At 39.8% G+C, this 20,325-nt stretch overlaps 1 protein-coding gene across 1 annotated transcript; it reads left to right on the forward strand.

The window, feature by feature from the left end:
• The first annotated feature begins 2,983 nt into the window (after positions 1 to 2,983).
• On the forward strand, positions 2,984 to 19,987 carry LOC130550905 (ubiquitin-associated domain-containing protein 1-like). The gene is made up of 4 exons (XM_057328434.1): positions 2,984 to 3,369; positions 14,973 to 15,059; positions 16,580 to 16,718; positions 18,648 to 19,987. The coding sequence occupies exons 1-4, from the start codon at positions 3,121 to 3,123 to the stop codon at positions 18,761 to 18,763; spliced, it is 591 nt and encodes a 196-aa protein (XP_057184417.1). The 5' UTR covers positions 2,984 to 3,120; the 3' UTR covers positions 18,764 to 19,987.
• The last annotated feature ends 338 nt before the right edge of the window (positions 19,988 to 20,325 follow it).

Below are 20,325 nucleotides of genomic sequence, written 5' to 3' on the forward strand. Positions count from 1 at the left end.
CAATTGTTGAGGCACAGTATCACAGTAACAGTTTAATTTGGCACAGTATCTTAGCGTTGTGAACCAGAACACTCAAATCAGTCATTTAGTATACAAACCCGATTCCAAAAAAGTTGGGACACTGTACAAATTGTGAATAAAAACAGAATGCAATGATGTGGAAGTTTCAAGTTTCAATATTTTATTCAGAATACAACATAGATGACATATCAAATGTTTAAACTGAGAGAATGTATCATTTTAAGGGAAAAATAAGTTGATTTTAAATTTCATGGCATCAACACATCTCAAAAAAGTAGGGACAAGGCCATGTTTACCACTGTGTGGCATCCCCTCTTCTTTTTATAACAGTCTGCAAACGTCTGGGGACTGAGGAGACAAGTTGCTCAAGTTTAGGAATAGGAATGTTGTCCCATTCTTGTCTAATACAGGCTTCTAGTTGCTCGACTGTCTTAGGTCTTCTTTGTCGCATCTTCCTCTTTATGATGCGCCAAATGTTTTCTATGGGTGAAAGATCTGGACTGCAGGCTGGCCATTTCAGTACCCGGATCCTTCTTCTACGCAGCCATGATGTTGTAATTGATGCAGTATGTGGTCTGGCATTGTCATGTTGGAAAATGCAAGGTCTTCCCTGAAAGAGACGACGTCTGGATGGGAGCATATGTTGTTCTAGAACTTGGATATACCTTTCAGCATTGATGGTGCCTTTCCAGATGTGTAAGCTGCCCATGCCACACGCACTCATGCAACCCCATACCATCAGAGATGCATGTTTCTGAACTGAGCGCTGATAACAACTTGGGTTGTCCTTGTCCTCTTTAGTCCGGATGACATGGCGTCCCAGTTTTCCAAAAAGAACTTCAAATTTTGATTCATCTGACCACAGAACAGTTTTCCACTTTGCCACAGTCCATTTTAAATGAGCCTTGGCCCAGAGAAAACGCCTGCGCTTCTGGATCATGTTTAGATATGGCTTCTTTTTTGACCTATAGAGTTTTAGCTGGCAACGGCGAATGGCACGGTGGATTGTGTTCACCGACAATGTTTTCTGGAAGTATTCCTGAGCCCATGTTGTGATTTCCATTACAGTAGCATTCCTGTATGTGATGCAGTGCCGTCTAAGGGCCCGAAGATCACGGGCATCCAGTATGGTTTTCCGGCCTTGACCCTTACGCACAGAGATTGTTCCAGATTCTCTGAATCTTTGGATGATATTATGCACTGTAGATGATGATAACTTCAAACTCTTTGCAATTTTTCTCTGAGAAACTCCTTTCTGATATTGCTCCACTATTTTTCGCCACAGCATTGGGGGAATTGGTGATCCTCTGCCCATCTTGACTTCTGAGAGACACTGCCACTCCGAGAGCCTCTTTTTAAACCCAATCATGTTGCCAATTGACCTAATAAGTTGCAAATTGGTCCTCCAGCTGTTCCTTATATGTACATTTAACTTTTCCGGCCTCTTATTACTACCTGTCCCAACTTTTTTGGAATGTGTAGCTCTCATGAAATCCAAAATGAGCCAATATTTGGCATGACATTTCAAAATGTCTCACTTTCAACATTTGATATGTTATCTATATTCAATTGTGAATAAAATATAAGTTTATGAGATTCGTAAATTATTGCATTCCTTTTTTATTCACAATTTGTACAGTGTCCCAACTTTTTTGGAATCGGGTTTGTAATTTCATTTAGTATTATTTATCATATTTTTTTACAGCTTGACACCCATCACAAAAAGTAACCTACTCCAAGAGGGAAAAGAATAACTTATTGAAAGTCAAGAGTCCAACTAAAGCAAACATAAATGCTTCATCAATGGTTTTGTTTGGAAGGAGAAAATATCATCCGAGACAAGTCCGAGTGCACATATCAACGAGTCCAAGACAAGTCCGAGACCACAGAAAAACATCTCGAGCACTGCAGTACTACTCGAGTACTACAGCACTGATACCAGTAATGCATATTTTATATGAATCCACATATTATCACTTCTAAAGTTCGGTATTAGCTGTTGTTAAACATTCTAATTATTGTTTGCCTGTAGACGCTCTGGTGGGTCTTGGTAGTTTTGCCATGGTTTTTACCATGTGCTCGTGCTTCATTGGCATGAGACATTACTCTGCCTTTATAAACTGTAAAAAAAAATTTGTGCCGTTTGTAAAATAAAATATACACAACATGTGCTTTAAAACACTGTTTTAGTGGGTATTTAGGTGAACACTTGTGCAGTGTGCGCATGTCAGCAGATTAAATCGGATTTGAAGCTTGTCATGTGAGCGCGCGCACATCTACCAGATCACTTTATTTACCTTTCATGTAAACACTACATTCAGATTGCACAATCTGAATAAATTCAATCCGATGTGTCCATGTAAACGTAGCTACTGTTGTGTGTGCGCACCTCCATGTGCACTGGCCAGAGAAGTGCACTGCAGAATAAATTTAGCGGAAACTCTGTTATATGTGACATTTTCTTCCCCTTGCTTGGGCCCCAAGCGGCCTGTGCCCATATAATGTCCATTGCATAATCTGGCCCTGGGTTTGTAGCACTTGGGGATAACGAAAAAATACTCTGTTTAATACTCTGCTGCTGCTGGATATTTATGTTGTCTGCTTATTTTTCTGCTGGAGGTCCTAAACATTTTGTTCAGAGAAATAACATCATGGATCCTAGCAAATACCCACAGATAATTAGAAAAAAAAACTTGTGGGTGGATCCTCGATAAGGACACTGGTCCAAAACAAGCATCAAATTCAACACAAGAATGAGCCACTGACAGGGTTGCCAAATCCGTGTTTTTTTTTTTACATATTCATAAATTATAGTTGACTATAGCATGTATTGAACTAATTTACATTACCAAATGTATATTCTAAAAATAATGAAACGGTGGCACAATATAAATATGGTTTTCATTTCAGGAATGGCTCCAGATCACTTGACATGTATTCTCCAACCTCAACAGGCATTATGTGGTTTTCCTTGCAAATGGATGTTGCAGAGTATTGAATAAAAGGGTTCAATGTGTATTGGAGAAAAACTTCTTTCATGATGTGATGTTCTCTCCACTTTACTTTGTTTAACTTATAATTAATCACTCCTCCTGCAGCATGTCTGTGACCCAGGCTATGGAATGGCTGATTGAGCACATAGATGACCCCATGATTGACGGGCCTCTGCCAGGACAGGACACCCCAGGGGCGACTGCCGCAGCTGAAGCTCCAGGTCTTTCTACTACAACTTTAAGAGCCCAAGCCTGTCTCCCTTACCAGTCCAGCACAGAGGGGGCCAGACATGATGAGTTGACAGAGATCTTCCAAAGAATTAGAAGAAAAAGAGAATTCAGACCTGACTCGAGGGTTAGTGTCATTTGGGTGCCATAAAAATATTATACTATATTATTAAACAATATTCAATATAGCAGCAGCGATGAAGGGGCCAATGCACCACTTTGCCACCTTTACATGGTGTATCTTAGAAAACAATGCACAGTGGACACGTCCGTTTAAGTGCTGAAGTTTGATTGAAATGACCCAATATACTGTATGCGGTACAGATGGTAGTCAACCAGAATGTGTTTCCCCATCCCGGCAGCATGAAAATTTTGACCGCTAAGTGTCGCTATAACCATAGATTTTCACTACATCATGTTTTCATGAGTAACAGTCAGCCACAAAAGTGGAAATACTAAAATAATAAGTTTTAAATGTCAAAATCACATTAAACCAAATATAATAATATTTTGTGTTTTAGATCGAATTCAAACACAGCATGTCAAAATTCTGTGTCACTTACTATAGACGCCTTTACTGTTGTGACACGTTTTTGTGGGTGAAGCTTAGGTGGAGGCAGAAAGACCGCATTACTAGCACGTTTTGTTTGCTTGCTTTTAATGAAACTTAATGCAATTTAATGACTACAGGAGACATTTAACTATATTATTATAGTATGTTTTAAATAGGTCATACATGACATGTAAGTTTAACTGCTATATTATATAGTATAATTTTTGTTGACAGATGTAAGAAATCAAAATGTCACTTGTACTCTGTACTCAGACATGTAATCTGTAGGTGACTGCATGTAGGTGAGTGCATGTTAAAAGTTACCAATCAAATGAGCGGAGACATGCAGATGTCTCCGCTCATTTGATTTGGTAACTTTTAACATGCATTGTCCTGCCTCCAAAGTCTCAGAAGTCAACTCAACGAGCGAGCAANATACATGACATGTAAGTTTAACTGCTATATTATATAGTATAATTTTTGTTGACAGATGTAAGAAATCAAAATGTCACTTGTACTCTGTACTCAGACATGTAATCTGTAGGTGACTGCATGTAGGTGAGTGCATGTTAAAAGTTACCAATCAAATGAGCGGAGACATGCAGATGTCTCCGCTCATTTGATTTGGTAACTATTAACATGCATTGTCCTGCCTCCAAAGTCTCAGAAGTCAACTCAACGAGCGAGCAAGTGTTGAGCAGTTGCGAGAGCATAGAGAGAATCGCGCGCGCTCGTCAAAGCCTCTGCTCGCGGACTGAGTATTTGCTAGCGAAGCAGAAATGCACCTGTGCAAGGATTATTTTCTGCTTGTGGATACTGTTCTGCTCGCTCGCGGAGTTTAAATGCGCCCTCGCGGAGCAGCTTTCCGCACGTGGTTATAATAATATAATTATAATTCAATTATTTGTCAAGTATGGTGACCCATACCCGAAATGTGACTCTGCATTTAACCCATCCAGAGAGTAGTGAACACACGTACACCCGGAGCAGTGGGCAGCTATCAATGCAGCGCCCGGGGATCATTATGCGTGTGAGTTTTGGCTCTATTTAATATCCATACTGAAGACCCTCATTGCAAGAGCATGAGTCTCTCCTCTCTGCGTTCGCGAATAGCTTTCTTTTCAGAGAGCGAATCCGCCCCTCGTGCCTTCCCATTTTCTTCCTCACAAGACCCTGCGAGGAAAAAGCAGCGGGGTAGAGGATCTAAGCGCTAGGGGGGAAAGCGGGCTCACGCCGCCATTGCGTGCCTCGCCTTCTCCACAGAGAGATTTAGCCTGTTCGCTTCTCCCAGCCTGACCAGCGTCCCTTGGCCACCGCCAGCGATATGGTCTCGTGTGGTGGAAGCAAATTAGAAGAGTACGACAGCATGTTGTTAGCGGCTTCAGATGCGGAGGAGCTGTCGGGCTCAGTGTTTGACCCCTGCCTTCTGCGGAGCACAGCGAGTCCCAAGCTTGGTGTAGACTCCGAGCTGTTTCGGGTCCTCACTAAGGCTGTGGAGGAGCTGGGCTTAGAGTGGTCTTCGTCAGAAGAACCCACTCGCAGCCTCCTGGATGAAGGGTTCCTGTCGGGGCGCCAATCAGGCCCCTCGTCAGCGAACTTCACCATTCATCCCGGAAGTTCAGGAAGAACTCACCAGGTCATGGCGCGCCACCTATTCTGCTCGTCAACGACCCTCTTCTTCCTCCGCTCTCACTTCGGTCGATGGCACAGAAGACAAAGGTTAAGAGAGGCTGCCTCCCCTCGATGAGTCAGTGGCCGCACATCTGTGTCCACCCACGGTCATTGGTTGGATGGAGAAAGTGACCCACATGTCTAAGCCGTGCAAGATGACTGCAGCCCTCGCTGGACGCCAGCCAAGCGGCTTCAGCGCTTCACTCCATGGCGGTGCTCCAGGTCTACCAGACGACGGTCTAATCTCTGCCACAGGCCTCTTTGGACCTGCGGTGGAGGGCTTCGCGGAACGCTTCACTGCGCCGCAGAAATCTTCGCAGGCCATGAAGCACTTCCTGACGAAAAGACCTGGCTCCAGGTCCTCATCCACTCGCCCGAAGCCAGCACAGACTCAACAGCCGGTGAAAGCCACACCCCCTGCCACACAGACAGCGACGAGAGCAGAGACTCATCAGCGCTCTCACTCGGGTAAGCGTTTACCTCTCCCTCAGCGCCAGGGACTCGCCATAGAACTCGCCATAGAACCGGTTCCCCCTGATCAAACCGAGTCGGGCTTCTACAGCCGCTACTTCCTCGTGCCCAAAAAGGATGGCGGTCTCCGCCACATCCTCGATCTCAGACATCTGAACTGCGCCCTTATGAATACCGCAGGCGATCAGGCGGATCAGAGAACAGGCGCACAAGGTGCTGTTCATAGCCCCATTCTGGAAAAACCAGCCTTGGGTTGCGGAACTGTCTCAGCTGCTTGTAGCTGACGATTGGACGATTTACAGGCGCTCTCTGTGAGCCCCTCCTGTCTTGAATTTGGGCCTGACAACTCTAGGGTGGTCCTCAAACCAAGGCATGGCTACGTACCTAAGGTGCTCTCTACCCCGTTTAGAGCACAGGTAGTTACGCTTTCTGTGCTTCCCTCCTCCGAGCGGGACCCAGAGCTGAACCTGCTCTGCCTCTGCAGAGACTTTCTAAATGGATGGTTGAGGCTATTAAGCTAGCATATTCTTTCTTGGGCCTTCAATGCCCCACGGGAGTTAGAGCCCACTCTACTAGAGGTGTCGCCTCTTCCTGGGCATGGTCTAGCGGTGTGTCCATTGCAGAGATTTGTGTGTCATAAAAACCATGTAAATGTACCTTTTTTACACATTATTATACACTAATTTCATGTTTTAACAAAAGTTATAAGTAAATTGTGTATGTTGCTTGAAAAATGTAACGTTTGACCTGTTCCAAAAAAAACATTTACAAACTTCAGAAAATGTTGATATTGTACATTTGGAATACATTTAAGGTCTCTGTCTTTTTCATGTATAAAAGAGATTTCTCCCCTATATCATTTTTGCTGTATGAAATGCAAAAATTTGAAAGCTCAATATTTCAAAACTACTCCGATAGAACCTTATAATTCCAAGGCGACGAAATGTAAGAGTAGATTCCGATGTGATTTCTTACTTTCATTACATTAATAAAGTATTTTCTTTTCTAGCCTAATTATATGATCATTTAATTGTTTGAAATAACAAGGTTAACGTGTGCTTTGGTGTAAAAAAAACTTTCATGAGCTTTTAGGCTACTTCTAAGATAATTTACCACAATTAAAATGCACAAATAAAAAACATTTAAAAACCTACAATAATCAATATAATTATAAGCAATGGGTAAGTTTACCTATTTGCAAGGTGACAGCTTCTTTGTTTGACAAATATGCATTCTAATGAAAACAGAAAACATGCATGCTTTGATGGTTTTTTATTTGTGCGATGTTCGATGGGATGGGGTCACAGCTCGAGGTTGCCTGGCTTTGTGTGGCAGACTCCAGGCCGGTTTGTGGGGGCTGAAGACCACTGATACTGCCTCTGACAGATCTGAAAGAGAAAAAAGAAATGAAGCAAACATAAAACTGTGTGTACTTGATTTAAGCAGCCTGAAATGCAAGATTAGCAGCATTAGATTTTAAACCTTTATTCTGCATAGAAACATGCATCTGTCTCCTCCGCCCCAGACCATTTTTTCTTAACCTAAATGAAGAAAACTGAATGAAAACGTTTACATATAAACATTATTCAATAATTGCGCCGTAAAAATGGTCAGTAATTTATATCTACATTCATTTTTACAACACATTAATGTAACTTAAACAAAGCTTTTCAAGACTGAAGTCAGATTAATTTTGTTTAAATTTAAATGCATTATACAACCAAAGTAATTTAAAGCAACAACAATACTTTCAGTGTAAAATTAATAGTCAAACAATAATAATAAAATAAAATATTTGCGCTCATATTTACAAAACATAAATATCCAATTAAAAATACAAACCACCGCTGGAGTTCGGTTTACTACACCAACACTGTTGACCGCAGCAGTGATTTCTTTCCAAACTGTTTTTTTTACTTCCTTTGATTCCTCTTTTCAAGGTTAAACTTTAATTTCTAAATCGGAAAAGTTCCTCTTTTTGGCCAGATTACATTTCTCCATGTCGTAAAATCTAGGGGCGAGGCGTCTACACCCTGAATTTATAGGGGCGTGATATGTAATTTACGACAGATTTCAGCCGCCACATTTATCAAGGTACGTTCATTTGTACAATGAGATTGACAGCATACGAATGTTTGATGAGTCACACGTAAACCCTATCGTAAGATGATTTCTGCGCACGGATCTGCACTAGTTTCTACATTACATTGATAAATGAGGCTCATTATGTTTGTTGATATTTATAACTTTTTAATGAAGATCAGATCAACCTTTATGATCAATTTAAGCAGAAAACCAGGAAATTGACAATGGTTCACTTACCTTTTCTTAGAACTGTATATGTGAATAATAAATGGGATAACATATCAGTTAAGTCTGTATATTTGTTTAAATTACGCTTTCTCAGTTAGATATCTATCATTATAACTAAAACTAGAAACCTAAATAAAAGTTATTAATAAGTAAATAGTACTGTATTTTACTGTATTTTATGTATTAAGGAAGGGGTCTTCAACTACTTTTCCTTGAGGGCCAGATTCCAAAAGTATAAATAGGATGCGGGCCAGTTTTTTACCATATCATAATTTCTTCTGTTATTTCTTCTGCTATCTTATTTATTGCATTTTGTTCCTTTAATACTGTTTTTGTTGCTGTTACGTATAGTTCATATATTAAAACATGCACACAAATATTGCATCCAGTATTTGTGGCTTTTCATTATATTTAATTAAAAGTGAAATTTGTCTTTTTAATTGTATTTTATATTCCTTAATGCGTTAGTTTACTGAAAAATGAAATTGCTGTTAATTTACTCACCCCCGGTACTTCCAAGATGTGGGTGGCACTTCCTGTTTGCATGATTTCAGCATAAATTTATCGCCTCACCATGGCAATACTGTTCAAGATATTAAAAACCTGTTCACAATTTGGTATCTTCAATGTCCTGGTATTATATTTACCAAGTTTGGTAACAATCTCATGAATTCACTAGGAGTTTTTAAACGATCATCACATGCAGTTGTCAAAAAATCCATCTTAAATGCAAAACAGCTGAAAATGTGTTTTTTGCGCAATTTTAGCTTAAACTAAACTTATGGTAGCCTACAGTTGATGTCAGGTATATTTGTTTGGTGGAAATATGTAATTGAATTGATTTAAAGCCAGTGCTTTAAAATATCTGCCTTCCTCCATTCAGGCAGACATTAGTCTTGGATAACTAAAGTAATGAGTGAGTAAAATGCCATGTGGCCTCCCATCCTTTGTGCTTTGTGGAATTTGTGTTCTACGTTTCACCCATCCAAGTGCACACACAGCAGTGTGTATATATAAACAAACATGCCGTAAACACATCCAGAGCAGTGGTCAGACACTTTTCCTGCGGTGCCTGTGGACCAATTGGGGGATTGCTTAAGGGGACCTCAGTTGTGGTAATGAGAGTGAAGCGAGTTCTGTTCATTCACTTCCCCGCCTACATTTCCTGCTGCTACTAGGACTCAAACGACCTTTGGGTTACAAGTCCGACTCTCTAACCATTAGGCCACAACTGCCCTCAATATATACACTCTAAAAAAACGTTGGGTTATTTTTGCTACCCAATAGTTGTGTTAAAGATATTCATCTGTTGGGTTATTCCTGACGTTTATTGGGTTATTTCTGTAACAACAGTTGGGTTGAAATTGAGCTGTGTGACCGGTTATTTTTAAATTTCAACTGTCGACCAGTGCCATTGCTGACACAGACGAGAGGTTAATATTAATATTAAGAAGTTAATATTAATAATACATACTATAAATGCGTGTATATATACAGTATGTGTGTATGCAATGTTTTTATTACAATACACACAGGTCTTAAACTGCTTTTCATAAATTTAATCTCAGTCTTTGTCCGTTTTCCATTCTGCATTAACACCAATAAAACCTGAAACCCGAAACTTTTAGGCAAGTCGTAAATTGTTGGGGAAATCATATTTTAAATATTTAACTGCCATGTTCGGCTTTAGGACCCAGCGGAAGCCCTTCCATCGGGTGTCGCAACTGCTGCTGCTGTGACAAGTGTGTTAATTTTATTTTGTTACATTTGTTTTATATATCATATTTTTATACCAAATATCCACAAAAACATTTTGATGGCGTTCATTGACCACAAAACACAAGGGGGCTTCCTCAGTCAAAATTTCATTTCCCGACTTACATCATTTGATTTCGTTGACAAGCTTTCAATTTACTTCATATTATCCATAGTTTAGAGAAATTTCCATGCAAAGGAAAAACTTAAGAAGTGTGATGCTGAAGCCTGAACTGACGAATCTGCAGGTGAGGGATACAGTAAGTCTGAAAAACTCCTCTAATACAGTCATATTGAGACCCAGAGCTAGACGGTTGTGGATCCATGTGCAGTTTAATAGTAAATACAGTGTAAAACAGGTAGAGTAAGATGTAGGCAAACAGATATATCCAAGGCAAAACAGGAATCGTAAACTAGAACAGGCAGATGGTCAGGACAGGCAGCAAACAGGCATAAATGGTATCCAGGCAAACAAAATACAAAAGGCAGGCAGAGAACAATTGTAAATCCAAATCACTAACAAGGTCAAACATTGATAAGTAATCCAGATATAAACGCTCAGAATTGTAGCCAGAAACAAACAAGACTTCGCAACAAAGTATGAGTGAGCCGAGAGTATATAGTCTGTGAGATGCGGAACAGGTGCTACCACAATCAGTTTATGGCAATGCATTGTGGGATTTGAAGTCCACTAGAACTCCGGAGATGGATCAGGGATGTTCGTGACAGAACCCCCCTTGTGAACGGCTCCTGGCATGAGGGTCTTGGCGACGGGGTCTACTGCGGGGAAGCGATGCAGGTTTCTCGGGATGTAGTCTGAGGAATTCTAATATGAAATTAGGATCAAGGATGTCATCAGAGTCGACCCACGATCATTCCTCTGGTCCATATCCTTCCCAGTCTACCAAGTACTAAAGTTGAGGTCGCTGGTGCCTGGAACTGAGGTGTTCGGACTTGAAAAGCCTTCTCGCCGTCCAAAATCAAGGACGGGGGGGGCTGGTTGAAGATCTGACTCCTCCCTCGGACCACCAGCAGAGATATGCGATAGGTGTCAGGTAACTGCAGACGATATGAAACAGGATTCACTTGTTTAATAATCTTGAATGGGCCCACATACCTGGGGTTTAACTTCTTGCATGGAAGTCGTAACCGAAGATCTCTGGTGGAGAGACAGACCCATTGTCCGGGGCTATAAGTGGGACCCAGGCGATGGTGTCGATCAGCCTGCTGCTTGGTCTTTCTTACAACCCTCTGAAAGGTGGGCATGAGCAGCATTCCAGACCTCATCACTTCTGTGAAACCAATGGTTCACGGCTGGGACTTCAGATGTATCGCCCAACAAAGAGAACAGAGGAGGTTGTAATCCTAGCACACACTGAAAAGGTGTTAGGCCGGTGGCAGGTTTCCGAGTAGAGTTCTGAGCGTATTCCACCCATGGCAGGAAGCGGGACCATTCGGTTTGGTTCTAGGTGGCAATATATACGGAGGAACTTTGTGAGCTCTTGATTCAATCGTTCTGTCTGCCCATTGGATTGTGGATGGATGTGAGGCTAATATTGACTTTCAGTCATTTGAAGAATGCTGACCAAACTCTGGATGTGAACTGAGGGCCGAGATCAGACACAATGTCCTTGGGGAGAGTGTAGAAATGGAATACATAGTGAAATAATTGTTCCGCTGTCTCAAAGGCAGAGGGTAATTTGGGTAATGGGATAAATCTACAGGCCTTAGAAAATCTGTCCATGATGGTGAGAATGGTGGTGTGTTACCTTGGGATGGGGGTAAATCGGTAACAAAATCAATGTGGGACCAGGGTCTTTGGGGTATGGGGAGGGGTTGGAGCATACCTGCATGGAGTTGTCGTGATGCCTTGGAAGTTGCACAGGTCTGACAATTCTTAACAAAAGTCTTTACATCACTCTGCATGGTTTGCCACCAAAACTGATTCTTGACGAGTTGAGTGGTAGCGGAGATGCCTGGGTGACCTGAACTGGGAGATACATCAACCCATCTCATGACCTATTCACGTAGGTTGGGAGGAACAAATGTCAGATTAAGTGGGCAATTCCGAGGTGGTGGATGTTGAGTATGGGCCTGGGAGATTTTTGTCATAATGTCTCATTGAACTTGGGGCTACAATGATCGATTGAGGAATTATGGACTCAGGGTTGGTATTGTTAGGTGTGAGAATGAGTGTCGTCAATATAGACTATTACAAACTGATTCAATAGGTCACGAAATGATGAGCGAGGGGCTATTGGCAAGGCCGAATGGCATGACTAGATATTCATAATGACCGGTAATTGTAAAGAAAGCAGTTTTCCACACGTCACCCTCGCAGATGCGAATCAGGTTGTAGGCCGATCTTAAGTCCAGTTTTGTATAGATCTTGGCCTCTCGTAATTGTTCAAGTGCTGCAGGGATGTGTGGTAGTGGATAACGAAATTTAATCGTTATGTAGAGTTGGGAATCGAAAATCAATTCCAATTTGGAATCGGAATCGAAAGGCTAGGAATCGGATCGGAATCGGAAGGAATAGGAATCGGATACTTTAGATTAAAATTTGAATTCCTCTTATCAATTCCTGTGTGCATATTTTCAGAAAAGTACATGCGTTGCATGATCTGCTGATATCTCAATAAAAGCCCTTATGAAAATTATCAATATTTTTTACTATAGTAAGCATAGTTTAGCTATAGAATTTGCATTAAAGCACAGGAATCACAAATTAACCATAGTTGCATTATAGTAACTGCAGTTTAACCATGATGTAGTTCAACTATGATAATACAAATTGTAATAAATCAGAAAAGGTGTGTTTCTATGTGCAAATATACACAAAACGCTGCTCATAAATATATATATATATATTTTGCAAACAAGTCAATAAGCAGGCTAAATGACCATACAGGTTGATATCTAAATGTTTTACTTCAACTGTGGAATCGAAACTGGGAATTGATAAGAATCGAAATCGATAAGCAGAATCAGAATTGGAATCGGAATCGATAAAATTTAAACGATTCCCAACCCTATCGTTATGTCATTCAGGCTATGGTAGTCAATACACGGTCTCAAAGAACCATCCTTCTTACTGACAAAAAAGTGGATGGCCGAATAAAACCCTTGGCGAGTTCCTCCTCTATGTAAGTTTTCATTGCCTTGGTTCCGGTAGGGGAAAGATGCGACCACGAGTGGGCATGGAGTTGGGCAGGAGATTGATTGCGCAGTCCTAAGGGCGATGAGGGGGTAATACCGAAGCTTTGAATTTGTTGAAGGCTAGAGACAAGTCCATGTATTCTTCAGGTATATGTTGACCTAGGTCTGAGGTTTCACTTAGCCGAGTGGTTCTGATGGGTATGGGGGTAATAATGTCTATACATTGTGAAAAACAGTTTTCTCCCCATCAAACAATTTGCCACTTGGGGTTCATGACGTAGCAGCCATGGAAATCCGAGGATGACCGGGTTGTGCGGTGATCTGATGACGTGGAATTTTATGGTTTCAGAATGCAGGATTTCAACTCGTAGAGTGAGATCGATGGTTGTATGTGTAACTCGACCGTCACCCAGCGGCCGGCCGTCTAGCGCTGCCACTGCCTATGAAGAGTTACATGGTTTTAGAGGAATATTGTGATGCTTTACCAAACCTTCATCAATAAAATTTCCTGCTGCCCCAGAGTCTATCAATGCCAATGAATCAATTGTAAATTTTCCCCATAGAATGCGTACTCAAATCAAAAAACAGGTACAATCGAAATGCGAAGAAATCATGGCATTCACCCGACTTGTAGGTGTCTCAGCAGGACGTTTTGGGCAGTTATAGTAACTCTCTTGTGTCCAGCTGCACCACAGTAGAGACACAAGCCTTCTTTAATGCGACGTTCTCGTTCCTCATGAGTGCGTGCGACCAACTTGCATGAGTTCAGTTGTATAGGGCTTTGATGTATTGGGTATGGGGTAGTTGATATTCCGGTGCGGTCTTATGGACTGTAAAAGATTGTCTATGCGAATGGCCAACTCAATGATCTGGTTAAGGGCCTTACCTGTTGTTTCCAGGCGGACCGTTAAAGAATGTGACTTGCACCAATAAGATGACGACTTCGAACGTGTTGAATTGTTTCCAGACAAGTGTGCCTTATGCATCACAAGTTACTGTTAGTGTACACAAGTTAGTGAGACTAGGGTTAAAATAACCCAAAAAGGGGTCAGTGCTATAGTTACCCACAATAATTGGGTTACATGTTCTGTCAATTTTAACCCAACTGTTTTTAGTGAGTAAATATTTGTTGTTTATCACTGCCACCTATTTTACAGGCTTGAATTACCTGTACCTGATTTAATGCAAATTTACTATACCTTAATAATAATAATAAAAGGACAACTAGGCAACTATTAGCTTTTCAGATAAAACTATTTGCTTTATACTCATTCACATGCAGAGACTGGAAAACTGGTCTCAGGTTTTCATGAGGTTCAGGTATTTTTATGTGATTTAGTACACACAGAGGTGTTTACTCAAAGTGCCTTCAAAGGAGCTACCAAAGATGAACAAAATTGGTGTCCATCATATCCAGATTGATAATATATGAAAGTTCTTTATTTTCTACTTTTAACTGATATTTGAATATTAAATAGAAAAAAGCAAAAGAGAAAACAACTCATAAATTTAGCTGCCTCAAAAATCTATTCATATCACTCTTAGTTCATACTGCTGTCCACTTTCTCCAACAAGTGGATGTTTTTGTCATGTGACGGGTTACTTTTTTCATTGAATATTTTGTAAATGTGATTGAAGGAAATAACCACAACGTGCTTCTTACATTTATTTCTAAAATCTAATTTAGGACATTTTTGTTTGTTGTAGATGTTAGTTTTTAATTGTAACATTTACAGTGTAGTTCACATAAAATACCATTTGTTGTGTTGCTTTAATAACATTTGAATAGACTGTATGTTTGTGTGCAGGCAGTTATTGCGCTGATGGAGATGGGCTTTGATGAAAAGGAGGTTATTGATGCCCTCCGTGTCAATAACAATCAACAGGATGCAGCTGTATGTACACATTAAGATGATCACATTATGAGCATATACAGGCACATCTAAAAAATAGAATGTCATGGACAAGTACTTTTTCTTTTGTAATTTTACTCCAAAAAGCAAACTTTCTTATATTCTATATTCACTACACACAAAGTGAAATATTTCAAGAGTTTTTTGTTTGTTTTGTTTTAATTGTGATGGCTATGACTTACAGCTCAAATAAATAAATAAATAAAATCTAGTTTCTAAAAAAATTAGAAATCTTAAGGAAATGGGCTACAGCTGTCACATTCCTAGAGCCTCAAGCCACTTCTGAACCAGAAACAACGTCAGAAGCATCTTACCTGGGCTAAACACTTGCTTAGTGGGCTAACGTTCTCTATTCAGATGAAAGTAAATTTTGCATTTAATTTAAAATTCAAGGTCCCAGAGTCTGGAGGAAGAGTGGAGAGGCACAGAATCCAAGTTGCTTGAAGTCCAGTGTAAAGTGTCCACAGTCTGTGATGATTTGGGGTACCACCATGTCATCTGCTGGTGTTGGTCCACTGTGGTTTATCAAGTCAATGCAGCCATTTACCAGGAGATTTTAGAGTACTTCATGTTTTCGTCTGTTGACAAGCTTTTTGGAGATGCCGATTTCCTTTTGCAGCCGGACTTAGCACCTGCCCACTACTTCTAATGGTTTGCTGACCACGATATTACTGTGCTTTATTGGCTAGCCAACTCATCTGACCTGAACCCTATGGAGAATCTATGGTGTATTGTCAAAAGGAAGTTTAGAAACATACGATCAAATAATACAGACGAGCTGAAGGCCACTTTTAAAGCAACCTGGACTTCAATAACACCTCAGCACTGCCACAGGCTGATCGACTCCATGCCATGCCACATTAAAGCAGTAATTCGTGCAAAACGAGCCCCAACCAAGTATTGAGTGCATGATTTAACATACTTTGGAGATCTTGAAAAATTCTGGTTTGTAAATAATTTTTTGAGAAAATATACTTTTTTTGTTGAGCTGTAAATTGTAGCCATCAGAATTAAAGCAAATATTTGTGAAATATTTCACTTTGTTCGGAATTAAAGTAGAAAAGAAAAACAACTTTTTTAATAACATTTTTTTAAATGCGCCTGTATATAAATTTATATTTTAGCTGCCAATAAGATACCAGCTGCTACCTATGCTATGTGTGACTCTAAAAAGGGATAGTTCACCCAAAAATAAAACATTTAATCTACTTACCCACAACACAACAGCACACAAAAAATATATATTTTTAGAAGCTTTGTTTGTTACCAAACAACATTGGCCACCATTCACACCAATTGAATGGACTCAAAACCACTGAAAGATGTGTCAATGTCTTTTTGTGTTCTGCATAAGAGTAATATACACATTTTTCAAATAACACGAGGGTGAATAGATTATGTGGGATTTTTTTGTGGAGGGGCTAAACTATCCCTTTAAGGGGACCTCATCTGTATCCTTATTTAATTACTAATTTCAAGATGAAACCCCTGTTTCCATACAGTGTGAATGGTTGCTAGGTGAAAGGAAGCCCACCCCTGAAGATCTGGACAAGGGCATTGATACCAACAGTCCTCTATTTCAGGCCATCCTGGAGAACCCTGTGGTACAGCTTGGTCTCACAAATCCCAAGACTCTGCTAGGTGAGTTATCAGTCTATTAGGGTTGTACAGTTTATTGTTACTATGGTAGTATTGTGATACTAAAGCTCAAAATACTGACTATGCGACTTGAATGAATGAATGAATGAATGAGGCATTTATATATAGCACTTTATTGTGTATTGCTGTACACCCAAAGCACTTTACAATCATATGGGGGGTTCTCCACTACTTGGATGATGCGACGGCAGCCACAATACAACGGAGCTCACTACACACCAGCGCGCTCACTACACACCAGCGCGATCACTACACACCAACGCACTCACTACACACCAGCTATAGGTGGAGGGGAGAGAGATATGAAGCCAATTCAGAGGATGGGGATTATTAGGAGGCCATGATTGACAAGGGCTTGTGGAGGGAATCTGGCCAGGACATCGGCGTTACACCCCTGCTCTTTACGAGAAGTGTCATGGGATCTTTAATGTGACCACAGGGAGATAGACTTGATCTATCTATCTATATACTGTAGGTAAATATATGAACATTAAAGAGCAATAGCATCTATCCAGGATATCTACTGCCCACTCATGCACCACTGTCTAAAACACATAATATATTGCATAATATATAGCAGGGACGGATTATGACTTCAAAGGGCCCCGGGGCCAGTTACCTCCAGGGGACAGTTACCTCCAAGGGCCCCGCCCCCCACAATTTTTCTGTTCTTCCCCTTAGCTGCGCATTCACAGTTATAGAAAGTGAAAGTTAAGATGATAATGAATATTAAAACCGTTTTCGCTCTGCGTCAAATGCCTGCGCTACGTTAAAAATGATCTGTACAGGGTTTATAGAAGTCTAATATTAGCTCACAGCGAAAAATCAACAATGGACCAAATTAAGGCGTATGAAACACACGTCTATAATTAACTGTCAAATATATACGTATTTAATGCATCACATAAATAAAAAATGATTTCTCACCATAAAATACCCCTGTGACACATGTCTGTAAACATCATCAAGTAAAAGATTCAGAAAATGCAATTTAAATGTGCTGTACTTTAATTAAAGTATATTAATGGAACACAGTCTAGACCAGTAGCTTTGGATTTCACTTTTTCCGCACATCAAATAAATAGGAGCTGTACTTGTGTGACTAGAAATAGATGCCTGTGGTCATTACCAGTATGGCAGCTTACTTAGGGTCTCAATCAGCTCCCTCGTTCCCTTGTTATATGTCTCCCTAAATAAACCACCCGATTCAAGTTCGCCTGCTCCCAGAATATGCTTGTTCAACTTCTACTCTTGACTCGATCTCGCAGTACTATGAAGTCGCACAGCGATCATTCTGTGTAATGCTGCTAAGTTGAACAAGCTAAATATTGCAGATGTCTTCCTAATTAACAGATTAACAAGCTGGTAAACTCAATCAGACAACTAAAACATTCTTGGAGTGGGGTGCGCGGACTGAAATTAAAGAGTTCATATATTGTGATTTTTAAAGTCCAACTTTGGTTTATGGAGTGTCTAACAACAAGTTTAAGTACATACACAGTATAAAAACACATTCATTTCCTAATAATAGGCAGTTATTTTTTACCTCACTTCTTGACTGACTCTCAAATTATTTGTTCGGTGAATCATCTGTCTAATCCCCTCCTTTCTGTCAGCCTATTTGATCTGATTGGTCAGATGGTCTAGTCTGCTGTGATTGGTCTACAGCGTGCAGTGTCACAAATTGAACATAGGTGGGCACTACACAGAGTGACGCAAATCTGACCCGGAACTGAAATTAGAACAACAGACGAACGACGACTTTATAACTTGGCAGACTGCTTACATTCACACACAGCAGCATAACACACTGCATGCAATGTAATTTTAAGGACATTGTAATAGTTACTCTTTAAGAAACACTGGTGCAAGTTATTGATTAAATGTGGTTGTGTTTCCTGGACTCTGCAGCATTTGAGGACATGCTGGAGAACCCACTAAACAGCACACAGTGGATGAATGATCCTGAGACAGGTCCCGTCATGCTCCAGATTTCCAGAATCTTTCAGACGCTGAACCGCACGTAAAACACTGCTGTTCAGCAGGCGGAACCACAACAAAAAGAAAAGTGTGTACATTTATTAGAAAAGAAAGTATGTAATAACTATTGTTTTAAGTGGAAGAAACAGAAAAAAATTAAAATCATGCAATATAGATGAAAGTACCTATTTATAACGCTAAACAATACTTGTAAAAAATACAACCGAAACAGTAACTTGCTGACTTCATTGTTTTTTGCTTTATTAAGATGTGTTTTTAATAATATTAAGCACATAGTTTGTTTTATATAAATTATTTTATGAATTGTAAGATTTGACATAAAAAGAAAAAGTTATTTAACAATGCTGTTGTCTGTGTCTTGCTCAAAAATTAATTAAATGATTTTACATTATTTGAAATGCAACATTTGTCATATTATCTATTGAGAGGTGAATCGTGTGTATGGGGTTGTTTTTATTATTGGATCAGAGACTAAACACATTACGCATTAATTTATTTGGTCTTTCCCAGAATATAAAAAATGCATTTTGGATGCCAAGGTCATGGGTTCGATCCCAGGGGATTGCACATAGTCAGAAACAAATGTATAGTACAATGCAATGTAAGTCACTTTGGATAAAAGTGTCTGCCAAATGCGTTATTGTAAATGTAAGGCTTTGGGGTTTTGTTAAAACTATAGACATTTCTGTAAAATTATAACAAGTGGTGGTGGAATAATTTAACATTATTTAACTAAATTAGTTAACATGAACTCGCAATGAATAGTACTTAAACTGCACTTATAAATCTGAATGTTAATTTCAACACTTCCTAATACATTAATGTTAACAGTTACAACTTTTAATTTTAATAAAGCACAATGACTGAACAATGAATACATATTTTTGTGTGAACTTATACAATAACAGATTAAGAAATGCTGTTAGGAATAAACTGCTCATTAATCATTTGTGTTAGCTAATAATGTGAATGACGGTATCTAATGTTAATGAATGGAACCTGTAAGGTGTTTCCAGAGATTTTTCTGTGATATTGTTGAGGTGATGCAATGCCAATTTGCTGTCCTTTATGGACATACAATACATACTGAATCGCAACCTGATCAATTTGTTCTTTTTATCTCCTTTATTCTTATGATCTGTAAACATAATGATTCAAATGGATATGTGTCTTATTTATTTTGTCAGATTAGTGTAATGAGGTATACCATGACAAGAAAATTGTTAAAATAAAGTACTCAAGAATCTATCTTTGCGCCATGTAGCTCAGGGGTTTTCAAGAGCAGTATTATCTTTCTTTTCACTATTGTGATGTAGCTGCTTCCCCTTGTGCATCCCCACACGTTTAATGTGAATCTTACTTTATCTTACAGCAATCTTACAGTATTTTCATGAATAACTGAACACAGAGAACATCAAGAAATGTTGTTCCAGATAGTGTTACACCCCATTCACACTGCCAGCGACTAGCAGCATGCTGCAGAGCGACACATTCTCATTAATTTCAGTGACAGTTTCCATTGGCAACAGGAAGTGGGTTTGTCTAGCGACGCCACAAAGTTGAGAATTCTTCCACTTTATGCAAATGA

This window comes from Triplophysa rosa, unplaced genomic scaffold (genome assembly GCF_024868665.1).
Source record: "Triplophysa rosa unplaced genomic scaffold, Trosa_1v2 scaffold477, whole genome shotgun sequence".
Taxonomy (NCBI): domain Eukaryota; kingdom Metazoa; phylum Chordata; class Actinopteri; order Cypriniformes; family Nemacheilidae; genus Triplophysa; species Triplophysa rosa.